The sequence below is a fragment of the Hyalella azteca genome, unplaced genomic scaffold, assembly GCF_000764305.2.
Source record: "Hyalella azteca isolate HAZT.00-mixed unplaced genomic scaffold, Hazt_2.0.2 contig12280, whole genome shotgun sequence".
Taxonomy (NCBI): Eukaryota; Metazoa; Arthropoda; class Malacostraca; order Amphipoda; family Hyalellidae; genus Hyalella; species Hyalella azteca.
This window is the reverse complement of record NW_025942240.1, coordinates 55905-80409: the sequence shown is the minus strand read 5'-3', so window position 1 is coordinate 80409 and position 24505 is coordinate 55905. Positions and strand designations below refer to the sequence as shown.

The window sequence follows — 24505 nt, the reverse complement described above, 5'->3', positions numbered from 1 at the left end:
TGCTCTAAAAATTAGGTATTGATTGATGCGGAATCAATGTTGCTCAACATTTAGACGTGTCTCAAGAGGATGACAATAAGAAACCAACCTCGTATCGGACGAGTCAAAAGCATGTGAATGTTCCGAGCATACGAATTTTCTCCAGATGTAAACATAAAGCAACCAAGACATAAGTTTCAACTTTGACTGACCACCCCAAATGAATTGTTTCCATCGAAATAAAAGATAAGTAAAATAATAGTTTCAATGTCTAAACTAGCTCAGTCATAATAGGACTTGCGCTTCCAAAGACTTTCGAGGATAACGAACGCTATCAATAGACTTTAGAGCAAAGGCACCATCAGAAATAACAATTGCTTCACCATATCTTAATCAAGTGAGTAAAATGTAACGGATCAAAGTCAGTGGCAGGTAAACGGATATCCAACATCTAACTTCTCATCTGTCTTCTACCATTAAATTATGCGCGAAAGCTTCACTCGAGTTTGCTCTGAAACTTCGTGATCTGCCTTCATGAGATCGAGTTCTCTAAGATAACTGCGACATCAAACAACCTCGGCGCATGTTATTTCTTTACTATTTGTTGAATAAATAATTCTATCAATCGCTGATACAGATGGCAAATTTAAATAACGGTGAATAAGGCTAATATGAGAGGCAATTAGTAATTCAATTATGCAAACTTCCTTTTAAAGTTAACTTTCTTCCTATTAAATCATGCGAATGAAGTCGATAATGAAATGATTAATATCTGTTAATCACGTAAGCTATTTTTTGAGAGCAAATTGCGCAATCAAGAATTGATTTTGCTTTTTTTATTAGACAAATGGAGAAGAAAAAGCAAATTAAAAACAAATTATAAACTTATCCTCTGTAAACTGTACGGAGAATACTGTAATTTTCAAACGATTGCTTGACTTATCCAATCCAAACAAAGGATAACCGGCAATTTTCCATTCAGATGACGTGTTTCTGGATCGGGTTTTGTTCCTTTTAGGTCGAAATTCTTGATGATTTACGAAAGGATTTAAAAATTTGCGCGAATGTTAANGTCGAAATTCTAGATGATTTACAAAAGGATTTAAAAATTTGCGCGAATGTTAATAAATTTTTATCGAGTTACATCTCCAGACTCGCAAAGAATTTCCCACTGCAGTGTTTTTTTTGTTCGATCAACTCATTTGCTGTAATTGGGATTATTAAAATTGTCATTAAAAAGTTCAATAACTACATGTGCCGTCTTAGACTGATGATTAAACACTAGTGCGACTAAATACAACCTAGTCTGCCACAGTTGCGATCTGATATATTTTCCTTTTCATTGTTCACAGTGTTGGCGTTGCTTCGTAGCTGATGGTGGATAATGATAAATTTTTAATTTTATATATCCCATAATACATCAGTTCACAAAGATTCATTACCTGTGTCATGTATAATATAGGTTGTGGTAGTGTGCCAGCTCTCCTCTCTCGCTAGGACTAATATCACTGACAAGTATAACTAGGTTATGGTAGTGTGCCTGCACTCCTCTCTCGCTAGGACTAATATCACTGACGAGATCTCGGCTTATGCTGTGCAGGAGTAATATCAGTTATGAAGTCTCTGAACTACGAGCACACCCGACAATACCTGCTGACAGTTCGGGCGACGGACAGCGGAGAAGTTCCTCTGTCAACTGACGTTGCCGTCAACGTTACCGTCACCGACGTCAACGACAACGCGCCTGTGTTCGTGCAGGAGACGTACACCGCGCAGATCTCTGAAGACGCCGACGTTGGAGAACGTCTGATACAAGTGAGTGATAATAAACCTATTCATTGAAATGCCATGGAAATTTCAATCTTATTTTTCCATGAGTAGTTTTAGCTAGTTTAAACTACAGCAAGAAATTAGCGATAGATTATATGTAAATAATTTTTCATAGAAATGTCATATATCTCGAGAATAAATAACCTACTTTTCAGAGTGATGAGAGAAATGTTCTAATTCGAACAGCAAATAGGCCTTATAATTAGTATTTCAATACCTCATACTTGAAACATAATTAAATAACTCGAAATGTAAATTTTCCCAGTCGTGATTTTTTTCAATCGTGCTGCAATTTAATTCATTTCAATTTTAAATTTACTTGTTTATCCACTCAGCGATAGAGAACATCTGCGTCACGACAAAGAAATAAATATATTATTCAGCTTGTAATTTTCTTCCGCTTTTATTCGTACGCAATTTAATAAAGTAATTACTTGGCTCAAAGGTGGATGAACAAAAAAAAAAGGAATGAAGAAAAAACTAAAAAAAAAAAAAGAACCAAAATAACAACCAAAAATAACCCAAATGGTACAATTTTTTCAACCCGGGAAATTTTATTTTTAGGAAATTATTAATTATCTGAGTTCATGATTTTCATTATGCACAATTAATATCCGTGAATTGTGAATTATCTGAATTAGATTCTCAAGTTATCGCGTTTGACGAAACTAGTTGCTTGTCTGCTAGGAGGATTAAAAGTTTCTGGTCTCAAACGTCAATTAAGGCGCACTCAGAATTAGCAGGCACCAGACTTGATCGCTTTAACGACTAGAATTGACTTCTTGGATGAAAGGCTTCAGGCGGGGGAAATAAATAGCAAATCAGAGTTGACAGTTTCTCATCAGCAGCGCCATGTGACGCTGCCTAGCTCGCTTCATAATTTCTTGCCCTTGTTCATAAGACTAATTAATTGTTTTTATTAGCCGCCGTTCCCTTCTACACATGCAACGTTGATGAACTTGATGAGAGTTTCAGACGTATTCAGTTAAGATTGAGGCCACCCTTTCACTATGACTCATGTCTATTAACAGAATAAGCTTCAATAAAAACATCTATTAATAAGTGTCATGTTGACACTAATTTCACTAATTTTTCAATAATTCAATTAAAACGTCTACTAATTCCAGGTCACTACGACACCTGTACAGACTTGACATGTTTCTAAACGAATAACTGCTTCCTTATTTAATATTTCGTTATTAGTGGATTGGTTGATTTTATGTTTCGTGGGTAAATTGTGTACATACAAACTTTTTATTCGTAAATTCTAAAGCAAAATTATTATTGTAAAATATATCCTGTGCCTTTCATTAATTTGCTTGAACTCTAGAAAATCAAAAAATCAAAAATCAAAGATACGATGATTATCAGAATAACTTTCACAACAGTGAATATCTTCGCCTAATAGCACATGGTTTCTCTCAGGTGCAGGAATGTAGTTAATATGAAGCTTCTAGCAGACAATTGCCTTCGGTCACTGAGGTTGCGTAATTACTACATTGTTGTTTGTATAATAATTTCACGCATATTACCTGCAACCAGTCACGTGCGAGCAGTTCGTCCCTCGCAGCAATTCGTATGTCAGATAAATACCTGTATGATAATTGTAAACGGTTATCAATTATTATAAATCATTATACATTCGTGTACATTCGTATCAAATGATTATCTACAGAAGTTGTACCACAGCTTACAATGTATTCACAATTGATGTACATCAATGCGGTAATTTCTTCTCTCATATCATCCAATTAGAGGCGTGTAATAAATTATTAATGGAGAATCCTGAGAAATACAATGATGTGATAATCGGATTAACAACCAATGTCCTGAATCTTTCCCGTTAATATTCCTCCGACATTCCGTAAGATGATGGATATAATTAAACTTTTAGCCTGTGCAACGGAGGTACAGGCATGGTCAAATACCTGGAGTTCGTTCATCAGTGCACGTGACGCAACCTGTCTGATTATGCTGCATTAATTTAATGAAATTAATCTATTTAATTCAACCATCAGAAATGAACACGTGTGTCAGCAGGTAGTGAGATTGGAGTCTTGAATGTTGCATCATATGCATGAAGTTGGCATATATTTTTGACGGAACAAAATCCAGCTGCAAGTTTTAAATTTGCAGATGTTATCTAGGAATCTTCTTCTCGTAAATGCATTATTTTTTCATTAATGATTTAGCCACAGTTTTATTTCAGTAACATGAGATTTTTGTTTATTTTTCTGAAATGCGAACAAGGCAGGATCTATTCATGCATTGTAAGTTGAGAGCCCAAAAGAGTTCCGAAAATTAGTTTGCTGAGGTCGTAGAAAATGAACGAGCTGCACAAGATTTAAGCTATTTTCATTCTAGTCTTTGTGTACAATAAAGCTAACCGTAATAATTAATCTAGCTTTGAGAGATTACCGTGCAGTCGGAGTCAGAGATAACGCTTTGAAAATTACATGTGAACTTTATACAAACCTGAGGGTAGATTTAAGGCCTAGTGGGAATAAGGAATATGATTATCACTAAATTGTCCTCTTACACTTAATAATTTACACTTGGCTGATAATTGATAATTTACACTTTTTACACTTGGTTGATTAATTTTTCTCATTTCATGTTGATTCTGTTTTCCCCACAGGACACTCAAATATCCAAGACTATGTAAAATTTAACTTTTAGAACCTCCTAAATTTGAGTTTTTTATCATTTGAAAACTTTTTTCTTCTCATGAAATAAGTAATATAAAAGAGGCGCTAACAGGAACATAACAGAAAAGTCCCACGCAACCCTCTCTCTCATTTTTACACACGTGGCCATCTTGTTGCAGAAGCTCAAAATCAGATGAATGAATATATAATGCCATTATTTGTGAGCTTGTATCTGGGTCGGTTGAATCTTAGCGGAGTTCATCTATAGAAGCTATCGATCGTTCGCAACGCCTTGCAGACGAGCAGAAGCTGTCGTGTCGTCTGTCGTGTATGATGAGGACTTCGTTGAAGTCCGTGGCACGTGTGACTGCTTGTTTTAATTGCACAGTCAATGACTGCCTTCATTGGACGAGAATTAGACGTTGGTCTTCTTTGTGGCTTTGTAGTCACTGCTTTCGTTCCACGTGTTTACTGGAGCAACCTGGAACTCTCGTGAGGACGAGAAACGAGACCCGAACAGATTAAGTATAGATTGAGTGACTGCCGTGCGATAACATAGGCCATAGAAAAATTCTGGAAGCCTGATTTGAAGAAAACCAACGAAGATCTTATGGAAGTGTGTTGTTCTACGGAGCGCTGGCGATAGCTCACTGTTATTTATCAATGAAATCATCACTTAAAAAAGCAGCTCGGTGAAATAATCATTGAAATATAAGTGAATTCACATATTTTCTTCGGTAATGTTTGCAATTTACATGTTGACGGATATTAACCTCTAAGTCAGTTTTAAGGTTATTTGAAGTAACTGCGGTCGAAAACAGAGTTGCAGACGTTGTCAAGTAAATTGTATCAGTGTTCGAACACAGGTCAGAGTTTCTTTAGAAAGGAGGTCAGTGAACAGACAAAGTATATGCTCACAGTACATTACAAGTATATGCTCGACAAATATAGCTTACTGAGCACCAGCGGATGACAAACTAAAATATTTTTAGACAATAAATGCACTGATCATCCACTAGCTGTACTCTTTGACAAGCCCTCATAGAGTCGATAACTCAGACGGTGCCCATATACAAAAATTATTGTTCTCAGTGTGGCCGAAGCGTTAATCGTGCTAACTCACAGCATTCCTCATGTAACTGAACAACTATTAAATAATGTCGTCTCGGACTGCTTTTGCGTATTACAACTGCTCTGAAGATGTTAACCAATCTATCTCCAAAATTATAAAAAAATGGTCATTATGACATTTCACCAGAACTAATAGCTATGTTCAAATCTTGTTATGCCAGTAAATTTTGAGTCGATGAATCAGCTAGGATCCAATGCTAGGAGCATTATATACAGCTGGGGAGATCGTAAAAAAGTTATTTCAGCACGAAATTGAGAACAAACTGCAATTAAATTATTGACGGGTAACATCAATCGCCCCTGTGTGAACATCAGAATTAGTGGCTGTTGTTTTGCCCCACAGACCTTCCAGATGCTTCTCCACTCCTGCGCCCAGTAGCTGACAAACCCTGTCATCTTTTGACCATTAACTGCTTCAGTTCGAAGATTAGCAGCTTTACGATGTCAAGCAGTTTCCGATACCGCGACCCGGTTGAAAAACTGGCAACTAGTCACGTCTCATTCTGTACAGATAGACCAGCCATTTTCGGGCAAACTTGCAACAATAGTAACTATTTTTAAATTTTGTCACAGCCACACTGAAATGCATGACTGTGACATCTGACTTACGTCAGATGTCACACTGCGCTTAGCATGGATGAAATAAGCTTTCAAATTATCATACAATTTACTTTACTCGTTATATGTGCTGAGGTGAATTTTTCCTTTAAGTAGAGTGAACATAACGCACAAGGATCAATAACTCCCTGCTGACAGCAGATAATATTGTCTGCTTCACTACATCAAACATAATACCAAGCTTCATATGAGCAAGTAAATCCAATGTATGCCGATCACTCACTGAGCAATATTATTTTCATTGATTAGGTTGTTGCAAACATATATTAAATATAAATTTAATAGGCGCCTTCCAGAAAATCCTCCACTAGGGAGCACTTCCTGATGCTCAAATGCACTACAATTTATCATGGATTTGTTAGATAACAAGCCTCCCTAATTGGCGGTGTCTTCGATGGGAAACTAAAAAAATTTCAACTCACAAATGGACCATTGCAATATTCTTGATCTCATCTCATGCTATGCGCTCTTTTCCACTGCAAGAAAACATAAAAAATACCCACAATAAATGGGAAGTCTGCGGGCGGATTAACGTGGAACTAATGCGGTACGGGTAGTTTCGGTGTCTGCTTGTCCTCATTAACTGACTGCGGATCCTCTTTAATGAGCTCGCGACAGGCGCTCCTGTGATCTCATCCGTGGCAAGACAAGCAAAGTTTTTGACGTACGCAACAAGGTGCACTGTACTGAAAAAATGTTAAAATTTGTTCTAAAAAACCTCCGTTACTGTCCATTACCAAAGCGTTACGCTTATTTCGAGAAGTATAAAATTATCGAACAATGTTTTGATGATAAAAACCTAAATTTAGCTATCGTGATAATTCCCTTAATACCTTTGTTTGCACTGGATTTCAACACTATGACATGATATAACTAACGAGCATAGAAAAATTATCCATTGTATGATTACAAGCGTCGAGTTTTGATAATAGATTATAGTTGAAATTGAACCCTTGTTCAATTTCAACCATTTCAACCAACCTGGCGCACGCTGTTGTATATCCTGTAAATAATTGATAATAGATTAAAAAAATTATGGTTGAAATTGAACTCTGAGTCTCGAATGAATTCTTGCCACGTGCCTGGTGCACGCTGCTGTATATCCTGTAAACATATCTCGCTGTTGTGGAATACCTCCTCACAAACCACTTACACTTGATCAAACACGTGATCTAATTGTCGATTTTTTGTGATCAAATTTTTTTATAATCCACGTGATAGTAACAAATAAATTCTAAGGGAATGAAAATAAAATAAAGAAGTTATTACGGATTGAACTATATATTTATTGTCTATTTTAAGTGTTCCGAGTAACTCGTAAAAGTTTCAGATGACGTTTGCTACATCGTGAGACGCGCGCACGATTGATGATTTGTGTCGCGGACACTCTATTATTATTGTTATTATAGAATAGAAATAATTGCAAAGGTTGATCCGTCATTAAGCCGAACAATAATATCCTCATACTAATGATAAACAATAATAATATCAAGGCCGCTTCGGTTTCTACACATTATACTGCCTGTATGGTTTGTTAGACTAAAGTAAATAAATTGCCTATTATTTTAACGGGTCTTCATCATGGCTTCAAATTTTTGTACGTCAAAAGATTTTGAAAAGAACCATTTAATAATGAGAGTAGCTGTTCTCACCGCTGTCGTCATCTGCCATCTATATTGGAATTATAGAAGGTCTTGGAATAATAATGAATCAAACCATGGCTGATCGAACTGTTTCATGAAGTCTTTAAGTTTACTTATACAGCTTTTATTGCAATCTTCAGGCTCAGAAAGTGGAGTCAAGAGTATGATTTATTTATGGTTGAATTGATGCAGGATTTTTTCTAGTATTTTTTTGTCAAAAACAATTTCTGATGCGCGAAAAATTGTCTCCTGTTTTTCCTTTCTTTCAAGACAGATTAATTCCCACTTTAACTATCAATAACTGTAAAATTTCTAATCCTTCAAGTATGTTCGAATAACAGTTCATGTGTCTTTGGTAACAATTGATCATATCTTGGTATAAACCATACATCATAATACTAACAAAATGCAGTAGAAATACGTTTTCCTAAAAGTCCATGAATTGAGAAGTCATACCCAATCGTAGCCTAAAAAAATATTGACGGATAGGAATATAATAATTTTAAAAAGGCACTTGATCTCCAGGCGATGTGGGGAATGGCCCTACAAAAATGATCCCTACTCAAAAACTTTAACAATAAACAAATATATTGGACATAGTGTTATTGAGCCCTTTACACATGTTCATCGGCTCCCATCAAACTTTCAGTCATTATCAATGACTGTGTTTATCGTATAGTTAACCACCTAATGTGGTTAACTATACGAGACATAACATCATGTTCATGCCAGAATATTTTTTTTTCAGTATATTTTTTTATTTGTAGCGTTTATATAGGTACTTGCGGATGTCTATCCTTTAGAGTAGACTTGGATAAGATTTTTTGGATAAAAAACTCAATAGAGGTCGCTACGAGTTGACCTTTACAGAAAGTTTAGAGCCAATAAGTAATCATTGTGGCGGCTTTTCAAGTTTGCCCTCAGGATCCCTCACTTACTCAATGCAATGTCAGCATCAATTCATAAACTCAATTTTTTACTATTATATTTAAATATAAAATTCAATGAGACATAACTTTATTTGAGTCATCAGGCAATTGCATAAGCGATAAACTCATCACAACGATGTGAACGAATTAGTTACAAACTCTTCAGCAATATCAACGGTTGTCCTGCGACAACAACGGTTTGGAAATGTTGAACAACTGCAAGGACTTGTGGTGTAAATCAATGCAATGATTGAGAATGTAAATTTTTCCTGGCAGCCGCCAGCAGACTCTAAATCCAGGCCGTGACATTGGCGAGTTAAGGTCGAGAAATCGCCGCATCGTGGCGCTAGCGATCAAACTGTCGACCGAATTTTTGCCGGTTTGTGTTAGTGCATTACGTTATTTTTGAAAAAGCCATGTTACGACAATAAATAATTCGTCGGTGCTCTCAGACAATGTGACAGTGAGAGGCAATTTACTACTGACATGAAAATTACGTGTGTATGACTTCTCATCGAGTACTATTTCACTTTATTACAATTTCAATAATAACCGTAAATGAGACGCTTATCTTATTGTAAATTAAATTCCATTGTGAGCAGTAGCCAGATGAATCAAAGTGCAGTTATAGACAATTCACTTTTTTCAGGGTTAATTATTTCAAATGAAAACGCCTTAACGATCTGCTTATTCGCTTTAAACGGTACCGATTTTTAGAAATATTTCATTACAGTGTACCTACTGTCTCAGTTTTGTCTTTTAAACGCTTGAAAAATACTTAACTTAATGAATTTGCAATCTTGTGGCAAGCACTTTGAGATGTTTAGAACGTCAAAATATATAACTGCATATAGTGAAGTGGTTAGGGTTATGGTGGTTATGAACTAGAGGGTGAATTTGAAATCTGTATTGAGGGTTCGAGCGCAAAATTAGAGGTAAGAATGTTCGGGAAATCCTCGATGCCTTTCTCTAAATACTGTATTTACGATTTGGCGGCTTTTTTTATGACGAATCGAAGTCACAGTCCCGTCGAATTGGTGCTGTACGTTCTGCACTTCGTTTAACGCATATATGATAATCATACAATATGCCAATTGCATATTGTATGAATGTTTTCACTTTTAATAGCTATCATGTAATTGAAATTTAAGCAAATAATTATTTCAGTTTGTGCGAAGTAAGTTGAACATTGCGAACGGCTGAAAGTGAGTAGAATTTATTCGCAACATTTCCACTTTAAAGCCTTTTATTGAGAACGTTGTCTGTTAGCTAGAGAGAGTCGGTAAATAGATCATACCTCGGAGAAGTTTAAAAATACCATTAAAATAATAAATTTTAGGATTTATTTTATATTGCAATATTGAATTCAAATTACTGAATTACAATCTACAATAATAATATTAACATTCAAGTATCACTTCATCGCTCGATGTAGTATGTGACGTTACTATCTCGTTATTCGAATAATGCAAAAAATATCTAGTGGACATTGATATCATTGAAATAAATATGTATAAACCTCAATTGTCACCAAATTTGTATGCGTGGATCAATTTTTTCTATAGTTACTATAATTTTGGGCAGCTTGGGATGTTTTATGCCAAGCCTTGTTCTCTCCAGCCGTCTTAAATTCATAATTTTTCACGACACTTTTAGCGCATTTTCTCATTCATGGAAAAACAGGCGCTATTGTGCTCGTCAAGTCTGTCTGTCTGTCCGTCTGTCTGTCCGTGACTTCACGTTTTTGTCGACGATAAAATAGGCTCTCTGTCATTCACTGCAGTGAGTACTGAGTTATATTTTTCCACTACATATCAATAGAATCCGGGATAAAATTAATTCCGATCGACATTCTTTTGTTTATAAAATATTTAACAATTTAAATATAATGATGTGATAATTGACTCGAAATAATCCTATTCGGCTTCCCTTGCTATTGGATTAAATGAGAGCGAGTGAATAATTTTTTGCAATCTCCTCTAGTTATATTATGTTCAAAAAATCAATTATAGATTCCATGTTCTGTTATTCCAGCTGACATATGAAACCTTAGTTCAAGATCTGAAATCCCTTACCAAAGCTATGAATAACGGCGAACAGAGCAGCATCTTCTATTTCTTTTTATTAATAAAGAGAGATTGCATCTCTCGATGATTGAACGGGAAACCCTAGCAGCGATCGAGATTGATTGAAGGATGTGATCATATTAAAGGATGATTATAAAAAGTTGTTACGTATTTCTGGACTACTTCTGCTTTTGTCACGAGTTTACGTTATCAAGATATCTAGATTTTCATCTATGTTTAAAAGAACGCGTGAACCAAACAGAAGAAAGCTGATATAAATAGTTAACTTGATCTCAAATACTCGTATATACGTTCTTTTCAAGGGGCTTGAGGTCGGTCGAAACATTGAAAAAAAATGTTCTTTGATTTGCCTTGGATAAAAATCGATAGTGCTGCCATTTGATAATATAATGAAAATGATGCCCTTTGATGCTATTTAGAGTTATATAGAACGTGATTTTTTCCATATGTATATGGTATCCTGCCAGATTCAACAGATTGGATTGTTACTTTTTAGATCGTGAGCTTATCCGCAATTGCAATAACATTTCTGGACCAGTTTCAGAGCACAACTTTTTTGTACAGACATAAGATTACAAAAGTAATGAAGCGCAGAAAACGATTATATGGAACTCGTAAGGAACTCCTGGCATGTGATGTCAGCAAATTAAGAGACCAATAACCACGAGTGGATCGAATGATGGGACTGACTGAGCGCTGCAATGTTTTTAACTAAACGTGAACACTATGTTTCCAAATTAAGCTTTTGCTGTATTTTTGCGTTAAGGGTATGCTAAGTACGGCATTCATTGCTGAAAATCTATAACAATTCTCTAAAGCACTAAAAATATACAAAAATTACTTAATAACGGAGCTGAGATAAAAAATGAAAAAAAAGCTTCATGAAGAAAAGTCACCTGCAGGTCCGCAATTGCAAATAAATTTTCGTGATTCATACTTTGTAAATTAAGTGATTTTCGTGATTTTTCACGAGATTTAGACTTTGGGTTCTTAAAAACTGCTCAACGAGGCTCTGTTTACTAAGAGGATGTACATTGTACAACCAGCGTTTATATTGACATTAAGCTTTATTGCCTCTTGCTCTTCGTTGAGTTTCGGGTTCGAAAAGGGTAACTGTTATAGTTGAACATTGTGCATCCCTCTGTTATAAGGATCCTCATGATATTGACCTCATAGTCAAATATTCAAGCAAATATTATTTTTCTTGTGCCCTGTGATTTAATTATCCTGTACAGCAAGAATATATCTTATTATATATCAACGTGTCACACAAGTTGTGATACTTTAAAATAGTTTATACATAATTCACCTTGGCTCAACTATTCTCAACTCCGAAATAGTAAGTAAATTTAAACTTCTTTTATTTATCAGGAACTATCGATAGATTTTTTCATTTTCTCGGGTAAAGACAAGACATTGAGTCGAATTTTTCACGCATTTCCAGTCCCTCCACAAACATTTAATGTAATTGGCAACTGTCGCTGGTACGGACGCTCGTGTATCTATGTCAGCGGAGAGCTTCGCACTCAACGGGTGTTCAGTCTAGGTTTACTGGGGAAACCTTGACTGAGGACTGGTGGTAAAGTCTGTGGTGAAAGCAATGTGAGATTTACTACGTATAAACATTTCAAGCGAAAATTATTACGGCTATTTAATATTGCATGATTTTGCACGACTCTATGTTCAGCAATTTTAACAGCTAACGAAAACCTTCAATTTTTTAACTTTTTATTAAATCTTAGTTTCTGGTGATTTTCCACTTAGATGGTAATACAGTAATATATGGATGAGATTTTCCTTCTATTATTTCTGAAGCTGCGAATTATACAATACACGATAACAATTTAGGAATTCAGCATCAGCATCTGGATTATTGAGAAATTCAGTATCTGAGCGATTTATTTCACAAAGAACTAAAACCTTTCCATTCGACTTGCGTTGGTTCAAAACCTTCCGTGGATGTTAAAACCAAATATCAATCGTCTCTGGATTTAACAATTTCGCTCGCTGAACAAAACACCATGTTGGTCCAGAATAGCTATTTTTAAACATTCTATTCCATTGAAATTCCGTTCCCGGAGGATTGTAAAATTTCCAAACTAGGTTTAATTTATTTGTTCTTTCTGACCAAGTCCTGTTAAATAAATTTTAGAACTAACTATAAGCCCCGGTATCGCAAGGTGTTGCTGAAAGAGGCAAGCGAGGGAGGTTAGGTAGACCGTGCCTTATCTCCGGCCCGACCACCTCACGCTCAGTGCCGCCTTAGACTTGCTCATTAGCTTCTCGATACTCGGCCTCCCCGTCCCAAGATGATCATTAAAATCTCGGCAGCGACACACCTCACCTTCGAACCTCTCTCCTTTACTTGTGTTTTAGCTTAAAGCGGACATACCCTGCCACGTGTTGCAACTTTGCATGAATGCGAGTGAAGGACGCGCGGTTGAGGGGCGTCCAAAACAAATTAAAATATACAGAATTTCCTCAAATACATGTTTGGTTTCAAGAATCGATGTAGCGTACCATTACACAGCCATGTTTGGCAATATTTGCTCTGCGTGAACAGACAAGAAGAGGCGCTTAGAAGAAAATTTTGCTATACAGTAATATCTAAACTAACCCGCTGAAATGTTCCACTTTAAAAGATTCATACATATTGAATTAGATAACTATACAAAAGACAGTAACTGCTTAATTACTTTTAAAGGTAAGATTCGTATTCAGAACTTTTGAAGCAGCAGAGTCAATAATTCTATGTTTTTTTTAATACTCACTGGACATAATCTCACTAAAAAACAGTATTTCTAGTGTGCTTATTCACTTTTTGAGGTGTATATTTTTTGACGGACGTTGTACGATCATGATTTAATTTGCTAACACCAAAAGTATTAAAACAATCCGAATAGATGCATGCAATTTTTCACACTCAATGAAAGTCTAGCCTAGCTTTGTTCTGCGTTCGTGGCGTCATTTCATCCATAGGATTGAGCACAATTTACTTAATGGCGGTGAGGCCCTGCGACCATTAATACATGTTAAGGAATATCATCGGAATCTCATTTGTGGTGATCAGCAGGAGTGAGGTCTCTCTCTGTAGCGACTCAATTCTATTGCCGGTCTGACGAAGTCTTCAAAGCCATAAATATTGATATCCATTCTTGCTGCAGCAGATTGTTTTTTTTAATAATTTTTTCGAAGAGCTCGAGGAATGAATTCTACAGGTTGAGTTTATTCCAGGGCAAGACCATGTACACTATCGTTATTAATTTCAATATTAAAAATTTACCGTCTTTATTGCATCATGTGACCTAGAATGATAAGATTCTGCCGCAAAATTTAAACAATTCGCTTCGACAGCCAACAAGCTCCAAAGTATCCAAATCCATCTCGAATGGAGAATTGCCTGCGAAGCACTAGGAATATGATTAATTATTGGCAGAGGAATAGTACGAAAAATACATTTCACAAGAACAATCCGAACATATGAAGCAGCAGAGTCAATCATTATTTGTTGTTATTACGAGTATTTACGAGCATCAAATTAGCAGGGGTCCCAGAATTTGTACTGCTTGCCGTATAAAAGACGCAAAAAAGCATGCACAGGCTCAACTGTTTTTTGGGCCGGGAAAAAAGCTGCGTTCGAAGCCCCGTTTATCACAACAGCCACCCGAGTTTGCCGCCAGTGGAGCTGATCATCAGGCAATGATGGAAGACTTGCATCCACAGGACTTTTTCGAAGACTTTTTATCTACAGCGCCCAAGCCGCGTATCTCACGCAGTCTCATGTGAGGCGCATGGAGGTGTTAGAACCTCTATGTAGGAGCCTTATTATCCAATATAAATCACGTATTTTCATCTGAACATTTTAAATTATTATGACGATTAATATTTGCATGGTTTTTCAAAGCAGGTAGACACATGATTTAAGTGAAAAGAAAATATGAATGAATACTTCTCATGAATAATGGAATTTCAACGATTTCAACGCTTCCCCATCGAAATATCGAATCATAAATTTTTATATAACTTCAAAAAATTGTATTTCCTAAAATATTACAATTATGTGCTGCTCCTTATTGAAGTGAAAAATTACCCCAGAATCTTCATACGCTGTTAATCCAACGCTTTGATGATGCAGACTTTTTGGACGTTACTTGAAATATGTACAGGTTCATCTTAACTTTAGTTTGGTGAGTGAAAGTTAATGCTACGAGTCGCAAAACTCATGAAGTTGAAGTGAATTTCGCTGCTAACATGTCTTAACCGCTAATCACAAATAGCACATTTTTAACTATCAACTGATAAAATTTACCGGATTCACGAATTTTTTAAGTAAATTGTGGTAGATACGGAGATCTTCTACGTATATGACTCATTACATTGTTACTTTAGAATAAAAATGTCGAGAGGATCTCCTTTTAAACCATAAATAATATTGATATAAATTGCTCGACTTGTTCGAAATGCAACTAATATTATTGCTTTTTATTCACCAAGAATCGTTATTTGAAACTGAGACGCAATCGATGCCGGGCGGGATGAGAGGTTGAGCTAATGTTCGTCCGTGGGGTTGTCTACGCTCTCTCATTGCGCGCCAACGACTCGCCAGCGACGCATGTCGAAAATTCTTACCGACCTAGAAACTTCTCCTCCATTTGCTCAAAAGTGCCTCCGAGCAGCGCTCCTGGAGCTGCACCTCCACTTGATACCCAAATAATGCTTAAAGAAATGAAAGGATTATTTTAAGGCAGCTTCAATTTTATGGGATGTAATCTTGGGACAGAGAGCAATTCTCTACCTCATCGACGCTTTCGTGCAGCGCTGATCCTCTTCATGAACTCCACTTAAAATGTGGTCACTAATCAGTACAAAAAAGTTAGAATTTGGTTCCACACATTTTCTAATATCCGGTTTTATTTATATGATAATTTTAATTCCACTGAGAATCCTGAAAAGTTGTTTATCGGGGTTTGATTGTATAACGTACAGTATATCCTTGAAATGAACCAATCCAGCCGGATAGATCGCTGGTGCTGAGAGTTGAAACAATAAGGTTTAGTGCAGCATTTGGTAAAAGAGCTCACTTACCAAATTTGTTAAGAGAGCTCTCTTACCAAAGAGAGCTTACTCTCTGTGCGCACAGCTTGATGCTTGTAGGAGCTTGCCATTCATCTTGCTTTCATTTGGCTTGCAGGTGATGGCAACGGATTTGGACAGTGGCCTGAACGGTCGCCTAATTTACAAGATGGCTGACGGCAATGAGGGCGACAGATTTGCGGTGGACGCACAGACCGGCTGGATTATCGTCCAAAAAACCTTGGACCGAGAGACTCGGGTAAGAAATGAATAGTTTGCAAGCCTTTTTAGCTAACTCTAGCTTAACTTTCTAATTATATTGTTCTATAAATAATATCAAATGTACATAATTTCACCGGCTGGATTATCGTCCAAAAAACCTTGGACAGAGAGACTCGGGTAAGAAATGAATAGTTTGCAAGCCTTTTTAGCTAACTCTAGCTTAACTTTCTAACTATAGTATCCTTTAAATAATATCATATTTACATAATTTCAAAATGTGTAGACAATCTTGATGAGCCCAGCTAATCAACTCTGCAAATATTTCACCGTGACTGCAGACGAAGGTAACCCAATGGCTGCAGATATTTCTATGCAGCCATGCACTGTGCACCTCGAAATAAATTGATTACCAACTTTTCCAACCGCTGCAAATATACGTTGGAAACTCGAAGAAATTAATTGACAAACTTTTCCGATAAATCTCATTTTCAATGTCATATTGCTTTAGCCGGTACGCAATAAATAACAACCCAATCTGACCATTTCTTATTCTCGAGAAAAACTTAATCCGATTTAATGCTCGTCTCTAAAGAGGTATTTCTTCAGGTCTAACTGACAAACTTATTCTTAATTGTGATAGAGTAACAGACGTATCTCCAACTCCCAAAACCACAGCAAATTTTTTAGAAGTTCATAATTTACAAATCACGAACATCAAACTATTGGGACACTACGGAAAATAACATATAACCCCCCCTCCCCAAAGTTCTCGGAAACAAGCAGCTAACAATTACAGCTCGACCATACATTTACATGGTCATAATGGGCAAAAATATATATATTGATAGAACTCATTTCTCTATAGATATATGCAATATGAGTCTATTAATCATGAATAAAATCCTTTTATTGTTACGTATTAATATTCACTTTTAAATTGACACAGCAAGAAATGATCAGTTCTACCATTTTCAGGATACGGCAAACTTTCTTCGCAATTTCATTAACAAATTATCAATAGATTGATTAATGCTGTAGTACGGAGAGCGAGAGTGGAAGGATTCTGCATGAATAAATCACGTATGATATCTAGTAAAATGTTTGTCCTGGATTGTTAAACATGTAGTAGTAACATATATATAGTATGTGTTCAAGTGGTCATGATTTAACGTTTCTACTTCACATCAAACTTGAGCTTCAGCACGTCGCTTCTACAATCATTATTCTACTTCAAATGAAACTCCGTATGTCATAATTCTACTTGGAATGAAACTACATATGAAGAACTTAAGGCTGCTCTTCATCTCACATGTTCAGATTTAAAATATACCATGGTCGTATCGGCAGATGTTTTTACATAAATGCGCTATATGGTCCGCCGTAAACTGTAAATCATTATATTTAGGATGAGTATTTACATTCAGATCGCAATAACTGCGATACAGAAACTTTTAATTAAAAAGTATTGTGTGTTCTCCCGCCTGCCAAATGAACATCTCATCTGCAAGGTAAAAGTGTGTCCAATAAAATTAATTTTCTCGTTGCAAATAACGACCCTCCTACGTGTCTAACAATGTTTACGACGATATTAAAATTTTTATTAGCCAACTGCTTTTTTAAGACTTCAGACTACAACGTATCGACGTAAAGTTCAAAATAATGTTAAAATACTGAAACTTGAATCGTTTCTACCAAAGTAAATTTGTTTGAATTAATTTATTTGTTAAGGTTGATCGTAAGTTACACCTACCTAAGTCGCCACTGTACTTAAAACACCGTTCTCCTATAGAGACTGCATTTTTCATAAAAAATTTATAATGATAGCTTTCTAGTGATATTTAATAAGAATTTATATTTTTCTATATCATCGAAAACAAGTCAGAATTTAATTCTAACCATTTCCAGTTTTAATTGTAGCACGGTGAATTAAATGTGAGTGCGACTCAAAAATCATTGAAGGAAAAACAAAAAAAAAATCATTTGATTCTAGCACTAAAAAACTTACTAGCGGAAAAGGGACTTTTTTAGATTGGAAACTCTTAAAAATCTCATGTATCCTAGAAAACTTTTTTACTATTCTCATTCTTTTTATCAAAATTCAAACTCTGATATTAGATTCAGTCTGTCTTCTCTTGGAACTGAATGAATACCTAGTCTTTTCAAAGTCGCGCATTTCTGAAAACTCTATACTCTCTTGCCGGTATCGTCATCAGTGTTTACTCAAATTATATTTTCATGTTATGAAAATTTGTTATTCAAGTAATTTTCCCTCTTAAGGCATCTATTCAGCTTTCCCTGATCTATTAGTGAATGTTTTTGTGCACATCTCTAGTTCTTTATTCTTCATTTGACATTGAAGTGACGAGAAAATAAAGCACTTCGTTGATCATTTAATTTTTCTATTCCTATTACACTTGTGTCGTCTCATTTTGTTTCTTTGTTGGTGGTGCATTGACGAACAGGCGGTAACGTACGTATTTACGCTGCTCTTTTGGGAACCATTCCATCAGCTCTCTTTGTCGTACAGGGTTTTTCTAAATGATGAATAAAATTTAATTAATTCGTATATACATAATATTATTATTATACCTTCAAAAGAACGATTCCAGAAAAATATTAAAGATAAAGATTCAATTTTTAAATATTAATAAATGTTAAATAAGCCAGGCGTCAGGCCCTTGTGCTACACGGCAAACATCTAAATAGCCAAACTCGTCCCACACACGAGAAAACATATCTTCTGTCACTGAGTGCACTGTAGCAGTGATACGGTTCTTCAGATTAACCTTGTGATTATTTCTTATGGGGTTACGTCAAGGAAGATGTTTACGTCCCGCCTCTACCAGCAGCTATGGTTGATCTGAAGAACCGTATCACTGCTACGGTGCACTCGGTAACAGAAGATATGTTTTCTCGTGTGCGGGACGAGTTTGGCTACAGTATAGATGTTTGCCGTGCAGAACAAGCGGTACATATTGAACACATATAAATATTTGACAAAAACTTTGAATAATTCTCTTTCAATTTATATATATATCATTCATATTGAATTCATACTTGAATATATACGAATTTATTAAATTGGGTCCATCATCTAGAATACCCCTGTAACTTTCAGCAATTCTTTACTCCGAAACGAGCTCGGTTGTTTCATCTTTAACTTCTAACCAAAACTCACCCAAAGATGTAATTAATTATTTAGGCTATCGACGTAATGAATTACTTAGAGATGATCACGTATTTACATAGACGTAAAAACTAACATATTCCTCATCCTCTTCATGTAGAGAAGTTCACTCTCTGCCAATGTAAGTTGATGCCAGGCGTCAGGCCCCCAATTTCCCGTTATGAGCGTTCACATAAAGAGAAATTGTTCAGTTTTTCCCCTAGGGAGTACAGATTGCAACTGAAGCTTGAACGGTTATCGAATTTTGATTCACCGGTCACGCCGCATGCCATAATGGCTTTTCGAACGAGCGAACTACTCCTGGCGAGCCAGGCGCACGATCCTCCTGATTGACGACCTGCGCTAGCAGCGAATAATTGGAGCACAGAACGAAGTGCCATGAAAAAATAAAAAACTTAGCCGGCTGCACTGGAAAACTTAAAGTTTAAGCTTGGTGAAGCTAGTATTAGAGCAGAAAATTTAGAATGGATATATGGTTTTGCATGTTCTAGGAAGATATTATTTCCTCTTCCAGCGTTCACCAATACCCTTACACCGAATGGCAAATTAATTATGACAAAATCGTCTCGAGAACCAGCTTTAATATCAACAATTTGGTAAGAAACACGCCTAGACAATTACTCACCTCATTCCTCACATAAATGAGCCATCATTTCACATGGAATAGCATAACACAATTCGGACGACTCTAGCATTGCTCCTGGGTACTTCTTCTTCACCAGTGTTTTTCTTCTCTCGTGATCTTATGAGGAGCACTTAGACCTGTAAATGTTATACTAAGCGTCCTCATCATCGTGGCTGGGTTAATGATGAGGATTAGTTTCCAGCATTAAAGTAATTAGTTAATAATTAAATAATTAGACCAGCCCACATTATCACGGCGAGCAGCGAAAATCATCGTGCCCCACGTTCATCCTACCAATCCATGTAATACAATCGGCAATTTAGTTGGATTATTTTAATTTTTTTTTTACTTACATTTTGAGTCTATAGCAAAATAGATGCAGTATGTTCAATACCATGCCATTTGTTAGCCTGTAAAAAGTGCAAGAAATCTCGTCAAGGAACAAATGCCTTGCTTGATTTAATGCAATTTCTGAGCTAGCATGTTTGCTGCATCAGAATTACCCTGACTTTATTTTGTGTTACTAAAGCATAACGTGAACAATAACTCAAAGGTAAGTGGAATTTTTTGATTCTGACTTTAACCAAAATAATGGAAAAAAACACGAAAAAGTCATATAAATTGCGGTACCGGATTAAAAATGGTGAAAAAATTCTTAAAGCCAAAAAAAAAAAACGAAAATATATCAATTTTTTGTCTAAAATTCTTCCTCGGGGAATTTGCAAGAAAAACGTCATTTTTTGTTGTATTTAGTCTCAACTTCAAATAAATTGAATAATACCTGTCATTAGCTTTCTCATCAAATATCGACAAAAGTTTTGTTTGGTTATGCTATAACCATTTTGCAGGTAGATTTTTCCCGTTCATTTTTTTATTTTGTTACCATTCGAGTGTAAAAGTTCTTCTATTTTTCTCGACTCTCCGGAAGAATTGCTCTGAATGTGAACGAGTCTTCAGAATTTTGTTTGCTCCCGAAATTTCACTATTTTTTCCTACTAACAGAAAAATATGTTCTCGGTTCTGAAGCTTTAATTCACAGCGTCAGATATAAAATGTCGGTGAATGAACTTATCCTTGAAATATAAAAGTAAATACTACGTTTGGTGGAACGTTGCAAAGTAAAATATTTATAAATTGATGAATCTAACAATAAATTAAATTTTCGGTGCTGAGATTTATTTTATAGTCGCACCGAAGCACCGAAACACAGATAAATTGTTTCACTAATAAACTCAAACCCATAGCTCAAGTGTTTCAATTACAAAATGATAATAGAGCAATCGAGCAATAAGAATATCGTTAATGTTTCGTTTCACATTTGTTGAAATCATATTGTCAGTCATAAATAATTTTCAACCCATTTGTATTTTCTCAAATTGGGTCAGTAAGTACAGTTATTGGTTCAACCGGTGGTTTAACCATGACGTAAATGACAATCAACCAAGGCTCCATTTTTCATTGTTCAAAAAATCAGACGCTCCAGCAATCCGCAGTTCCAAGTCTTCACGAAGCGTCGTGTCTTCTAAGAGCAACATGACTTCATATTTTCAACAATTTTTGTAAGAAAAAACCTTTAGAAAATTACGCAAGCTATTTATAAAATTTTATCCCGGGATTCGTTCCGTCATATCGGATAATTTTGTGAACATAATAAATATGCTATTATGTAATTTAATATAAATATAAACGATTTAGTAATTCGTCTGGAGGCAATTTGTGCGTTAATTCTCAAGTTTTTTTTAAATAGGTATTTTAAAAATGTACATAGTAAACATCAAGGTATTTCGATGATTTCTGAGTTTTGTTCTCATTAATAAAATATTAAAGCTACAGCTCTTGGAGTTACCTTTGACGTCGAAAAGTTCATATTCTCTAATAAATTAGCTATTATATTTCGTCCATCATTACTCAACTTATTACTTGGCTCCTCGATTTATCCATGCACCCTAATTAATTAACAACATTATCTTCTTGACGCCGATAAGGCCTGGGATTTGTTTACCGCCTATGAGATATTTACCGGAATGTTTTTTTTTATAAATTTCAGGCGGAATATCAGCTAGTGGCCGTGGCGGCAGACAGCGGCAGCCCGCCCAGGACAGGCACGGCAGTAGTGAACGTTCAAATCACGGATGCTAACGACAACCCTCCTGTCATCCACTTCAATAACCGCACGCTCTTCATTCAGGTTTCTTCCCATTCTTTTTGTGTTTTATTCAAGTTTATTGTTAATTGAAAAACTATACCTACTTTGCAACAAGAGATGCTCATTTTTTTAAATAATGTTTTTACATTAATGTTTTCTATTTGACTAAGCTGGTTGTATATTATTTCATAGTACAACTGACAACTGTGGAATTGGCGGGTGCGAGATATTCTTCTATTCAAAGATTTATCCTTGTCTAATTTATCTAGTAATTTAAGCAGAATATAATAAAAAAAATCGGTTATTTTCATAAGACCTTCAACAGATTATCACATTTAGCCGAATTTAATTATTTATTTATTTATTTGCAATTCGAAAAGTTTACATCCTATATAATAAAATTGCATATCTGTTCCTCTGGAGTTTATAATATTCGGTTTTTGGCATTCATTAAAAATGCAAATTGGTACAATTTTAAAGCCGTCGTCCGTCAAGAAACGATGTTGCATGATTGTTTTGAGGCTAAATTAATCGGGAAAAATCTGTTGTATCTCAAATTTTAATATAAAAATTTTCAAATGCGTTCTCATGGAACGTATCTTGTACCACTCTGCGTCTCGAGAAATAAATTTTTCGGCTCAAAATCAAGATTCCTGAGAGATACAGTTTTATTATTGATTGTTTACGACCGGCTTCATCTATATTGAAGGGGGAAAACCCTTCAATATAGAGCTGCTAAAACTCCATGAGCTGCTAAAAATGACTCGAAAAGCATTCGCTACTGATAACGTACGTGTCACGCCCTCTGTAAATTTTTCAAACAAACTAAAGAGCAGTAGCTCGAAAACATTGTTTATAAATTTTCTGATGCAATTAGAAACAGGTGAAGAAATTCTGTTAGCAACTAGACGTTACAAGTAAATTAAAACACGCGGTCCGATGTTAAATTGTACGGCGATTTCATTAAATTTCACGAAAATTAATCAAAATAAAACGATTTTTTACATATCACGTCAAGTTAATCAAGGCCACTCGTAGTCATCTTTAAATGCATGTCTTTATATATAAACTAATTTTAAGTTCTTACATTCAAATGATTTTCCTCTAATGCTCTGCGAAGATTCTTAAACTATGAATCTCTGATGATATTAGATAATATTGGGGATAAATTATTTTTTACACACAAATAGTCACTATCATTATACTACTGTGCCTGTGAACTGACCGTCGTGTAAGCTGACCTGATTATGTACATATTAAAATACTAGAACAAGTCTGTCTGCCTAAAACGCAAATTTTTGTATTTGAATCGTTCAGTTTTACGATTTCCTGCAATAAGCTGAAAGTGAACTTAAATTTAAAATAACTTAACTCAAGACTTTAACTGGAAATAAAAATTTAACGAAGCTCTTCAGTACTAACAGTACTGATGATTACATCAGTACTTGATTACATGAAGTACATCAGTACTTGATGATTTGTAACAAAATTTCAATGGCTGAAATGGATGAACAAATGAAGGAAACTAAAAGATGAACAAACGAAGGATGAGGAATTAAAGCTATACGTAGGTCCCACAGTTAAGATGTTTCATTTTCTCATCATTTTTAGAAATAAAAAAATACATCATTGATAAATGCAAATATTTAAACTGTCAAATTCTTACACCGTCTTGCTCTGCAGTCACATCTTTGCTATTTGGCTTGTCTCATAGAATTGAAATTTTTATTGTTAAGAGACAGGAGATTACCCATAAATGAAAAAAATTGGTACTCGCTTCGAATTGGACTACGAATTCAAATTTTCAATTTCTTGCCGCTCAAATCCTCAACTCAGACTTTTATATAAAATTTAAAAGACCGTTCGAGGTTTGCAACGCTGATTTTTCCCATGAACTGCAACACGAAAACGTTCCACCGCTGTCACAGGAGGACCGGCCGCCTGGTCAACGTCTCCTGCGTCTGAAAGTTACGGACGCCGATGGAAACTCCGGTGGCAATGCCGGACCATTTGCCTTCGAATTGCTATCTGGCAATTCACGTGGGGATTTCCGGATCACGCAAAATGGAGATTTGTTGACAGCGGTGTCTTTTGCCGAACGAGGTCTTCCAGTTTACCGTTTGCAAGTTCGCGTGCACGACAACGGCAGACCTCATCTTCATACTGATGTCTGGCTCATTGTCCAAGTAAGATCGTGGATTAGAAAGAGTATTAATCGGAATTTTATCGCAATAATTAGCATGAAATGCCAATAGTCTTATGTTTCTGGTTGACATAACTATTTGTAAACATTGAAGAATGTAGAATATGCCAGCAAAGTTATTATTGAAATTCAAAGCTATTTGAATAAGGAATTCTGAGCTCTGGATTTTGAATACATGCGTGGT

At 35.6% G+C, this 24505-nt stretch overlaps 1 protein-coding gene across 1 annotated transcript in view; it reads left to right on the top strand.

Moving 5' to 3' along the window:
- The window catches only part of LOC108676219 (fat-like cadherin-related tumor suppressor homolog), a gene marked incomplete at its 5' end in the record, with an annotated part of 106901 nt that overhangs the window by 54910 nt on the left and 27486 nt on the right, over positions 1–24505 (top strand). The window contains 4 exons of the mRNA XM_047883212.1: positions 1580–1794; positions 16057–16197; positions 22020–22160; positions 24047–24304. Of these exons, the coding sequence (XP_047739168.1) occupies positions 1580–1794; positions 16057–16197; positions 22020–22160; positions 24047–24304 (755 nt within the window). The remainder of the gene's footprint in view (positions 1–1579; positions 1795–16056; positions 16198–22019; positions 22161–24046; positions 24305–24505) is intronic.